The sequence below is a fragment of the Pinus tabuliformis genome, chromosome 7, assembly GCF_031772625.1.
Source record: "Pinus tabuliformis cultivar Carrire ecotype Pingquan chromosome 7, CPIR1, whole genome shotgun sequence".
In the NCBI taxonomy this organism is placed as follows: domain Eukaryota; kingdom Viridiplantae; phylum Streptophyta; class Pinopsida; order Pinales; family Pinaceae; genus Pinus; species Pinus tabuliformis.
Window position 1 is genome coordinate 1364140760 of NC_142293.1, and position 3709 is coordinate 1364144468.

The 3709-nt window shown below is 33.2% G+C and overlaps 1 protein-coding gene across 1 annotated transcript; it reads right to left on the minus strand.

Moving 5' to 3' along the window:
- Positions 1 to 1394: 1394 nt before the first annotated feature.
- LOC149252663 (peroxidase 3-like) lies at positions 1395 to 3338 on the minus strand. Its single transcript, XM_089456698.1, has 4 exons — positions 3109 to 3338; positions 2584 to 2772; positions 2315 to 2480; positions 1395 to 2204 (listed from the first exon to the last, which is right to left on the minus strand). The coding sequence occupies exons 1-4, from the start codon at positions 3328 to 3330 to the stop codon at positions 1804 to 1806; spliced, it is 978 nt and encodes a 325-aa protein (XP_089312824.1). The 5' UTR covers positions 3331 to 3338; the 3' UTR covers positions 1395 to 1803.
- Positions 3339 to 3709: the final 371 nt, after the last annotated feature.

The following is a 3709-nucleotide window of genomic DNA, read 5'->3' on the forward strand; positions in this document are numbered from 1 at the left end:
ATTAATGTCTAGAAAAAAATCAAATTGGTTTTGAGAGACCTCAAGAACTTGAGAATTGGTTTCCCCCACTAGCATAAATCTATCGAATTTCTTCAAGCGAAAACTTCTTTAGAATACAAAAAAAAATGCTTTCTTTTTTATTGTTTAAATTGCATTTATGAATGGTAAATAAAGTATACATAATACCAAATAAACTTCTTAACCATGAAAAATTAATTTTTTCATATTATATATATATATATATATATATATATATATATATATATAGATATATATATAGATATATTAAATGATAAGTAATTGACACTAAAATATTTTACATAAAATGTACATCCAAACATTTTATCACCCAAATTAAAATGATTTATTATTATTAATATATTTTTAAATATATGTGAATATTAATTTGTGTTAAAATGTTTTATTGATAACCCACATTCAATATTTTTTTATATACAACTTTAAAATATTTTATTTTAACAAATTTGTATTAACATAAACATAAATTAGTTAACGTAGATTTTCAAATAGTTTATTTAAATTTATTATTGGAATATTTTTGAAAAGTATAAGATATAAGCATCTTACTCACACATTTTCTTTTACTTCTAATTAATTTACAACATATTTTTATTGTACTTGACATTATTTTTCTATTTAAAACATAATTTTTATTTTTTATTTTTATTTTAAAGTGGAAATGCACGAACAGACAAACTTACACATCCCCTCATATCCCCTCATATTGGGGACAAACTTACACATCCCCTCATATTGGGCTGTAGAATGAGCCTCTAGGGTCAACAAAGCACTCATGAATAGAATACATAAAATCCCAAAAGGCTATGGGAAGAAAGGACATATTTAGAATTTTTATATTTAGTGATTTAATTTTTCAAAATAATATTCCCAAATCTTTTGTTCCTTTTGTGTATTTTTGCACTTTTAGGAACAATTGTTAGTGTATGCGAAAGATCCATTTTAAGTACAGATCTAACTTAAACCCAGAGAGGTCAAATTTCTTTACATGCAAATTTCTTGACCGTGGAAAATACAATGTGTTAATTTTCATTAACAAATATATTTGATTAATAACAAACCAAATTATAAAATTTAAAGATGTTACTCACACATTTTTTTAATTTTAATTACTTTACAACACATTCCTTTTTATATTATAACTCACATTCATTTTTTTATAGCCTACATTATTTTTCTATTTAGAAAATTTAGAACATAATTTTTATTTTAAAAAATAATTGATGAATAGACTAACTTACACATCCCTTCATACTAAAATATAAAATAAATCCTTCGTACTAAATTGTAAAATAAATCTTTCAGCTCAATAATTACAACTAGAAAATACACTTTGTTTTTAGCAGGCTGTAAAGTACCCATTGCTTTTGCCATTCATTTATATCTATATCATGCGAGTATCCACGTGTTATTCGTCAATCCATCATTGACTTTATTAAAAATGAAAAGCGAATTTGGAGGATGACCAACGACAACGGTAACTTAACCACATGCGCACGGTAACTATTTCCAAGGATTGTATCAAAAGCTCGGATAGACACAGTACAAATTGAACGCCTTAACAATTTGAGAACATCATGACAATCTTTAACCTGAAATATTCTCAATATAATCGAAACAGAGTAAAACTTGAAGTCACAGGCAGTGGGCTATCGTCACAATCTTTAACCTGAAATATTCTCAATATAATCGAAACAGAGTAAAGCTTGAAGTCACGGGCCGGGGGCTTATTAATCTCGAATAATAAAAAAAATGAAGTTCCAGTTAATTTGCGAAGGCACAGTGTCTTCGGATTTGCCCTGCAGTGCCTGTTAGCACGCGGATTCTGCCCATCTTCTCCATAGACACTGCGAAATCTGAGAAGAACGACAGGTACTGCAATTGCTGGTTGATATATGATTGTGCTTCGTTGTCGGTTAGAAGAGCAGCATCGGATTGAAAGAGGCCTCTATTCTTCTTTACATTCACGAAATAATTGGTGTCAAATGTTCGAAAGCTACCTGGATCCATCTCTACTATTGTCTTATTGTCCCCGGGCTTACATTTTATCTTGAGCTGAGCTGCATAATTTTTATCCAATGAGGGATCCATATCTCCTTTTCCTGTAAAATTGTACAGCCTGCCGCTAAAGGAGTTGCAGTGAGATATCCCTATTGTGTGTCCGCCTGCACCCAGTATTGAACTATATATAAATCTTGATGGAATAATTAAATTCAATCTACTTTTGACATAGAAGATAACAGCTGTGGAATATGGATTATAGTTGATTACTGACCAGACAACACAACCAAATCCTTAACATCAAGACCATTGCTGGCAAATATTGATTTCAGTTTCGAGAAAGTTGCATTGGGAGGAGCAAGTTTTGCGACAGCTTCGTTCTGGATAGATACCACTCCATCTCTGCGTCCAGTTGGAACGTTCCAGAATGGTCCACCCAACTAATATTTGCATGAATTAAATATCATCTTAGAGATTGGCGAGCAAAACTGATGATTAAACAGGAAAGAAAACCAAGGTATATATTGAGTGATTTGTAATTACCATATGAACAGCATCTCGTGCAACGAGTGCAAGAATATCAGCGCATGACACCACTCCCGGGCACACCTTCTCCACTGCAGCTTTGGCTGCGTCAATGACTTGGAATCCTCTGAGAGTCACATTCGGAGGCGCATCCTTTTCTGCCTTGCTTGATTTTGTTGAATTCAAGAGCACCGATCCATCACAACCCTGCACCAATCAAGTTCACGTCCTTGTCAAAAATGTCAAAAGTATCAATTTACTGAGCCTCTAAATGCTATGCTCTAGTCTCAATGGAATAGGTTGATTGAGGATTTCCAGAATATTTCAAGATGGGAGTATAGGTTGACTGAGGATTTCCAGAATATTTCTAAGATGGGAGTATATGAGGGAGGTCAAATAATTAATTTTTCTGGTTTATTTTATTTTATTAGCTAAATATTCCTGGAATCTGCAATCTCGGAGGTAAAATATTCCAAAAATCTGCAATCTCAAATATAATACATATATATAAAAAAGTGTTTAAACTTAAAAAACTATACTCACTCTGACAAAGCAGTCATGAAAATGCATTCTGAGAAGAGCCGCGGCCAGAGTTGGGGCTCTGGATATGTAGCTTGCAACTACTTCTTCTACAACATTGGAAACTCCGGGGCATGTCTGGTCATAGAAGTTCAGTTGCAGTCCTCCAGCTGCACTTGTCGAGGCACATGCAAATATCAAAAAACTTGCAGCACACAAAATTCTTGCCATTTCAGTCGTCTTCATGATGTAAATACTTTGCAAAGAGCAATTCGGTTACATTTATGACATTAGCCGCCACAGAAACGCAATTTATAGTGTGAGTGGTTGTGCAGGGAGTCGCGTCTTGATTTTGACTGAAGAGAAACAGTAAGAAGTTAAGGAAACGGTTTCTGATTGGATTCGGTGGCTCTGCAATAGCCATCGTGGCTGGTATCTCGACAATTCTTTGAAAATAATTTCTCAACTGGTGCTCTAATTTGTTTACTTCAAATATAAACAAATATGTGAAGAGCTGTATGTCCCTACGCTACGCTACGCTGCCCTTTTTCGAAGGTTCATTCTCTGCAACATTTTTGGACCATTTTTTCCCTCTAAATCCTCCATAGTACCAGCTGGTCAAACA

What these genes read in the sequence shown, in the direction of transcription:
- LOC149252663 (XM_089456698.1), bottom strand. Translation starts at nt 3,330, where the DNA reads ATGAAGACGACTGAAATGGCAAGAATTTTGTGTGCTGCAAGTTTTTTG. An exon ending in TTCATGACTGCTTTGTCAGA is followed by an intron (nt 2,773 to 3,108) that starts GTGAGTATAGTT and finishes TGATTGGTGCAG; the next exon opens with GGTTGTGATGGATCGGTGCT. An exon ending in GGATTTGGTTGTGTTGTCTG is followed by an intron (nt 2,205 to 2,314) that starts GTCAGTAATCAA and finishes TACTGGGTGCAG; the next exon opens with GCGGACACACAATAGGGATA.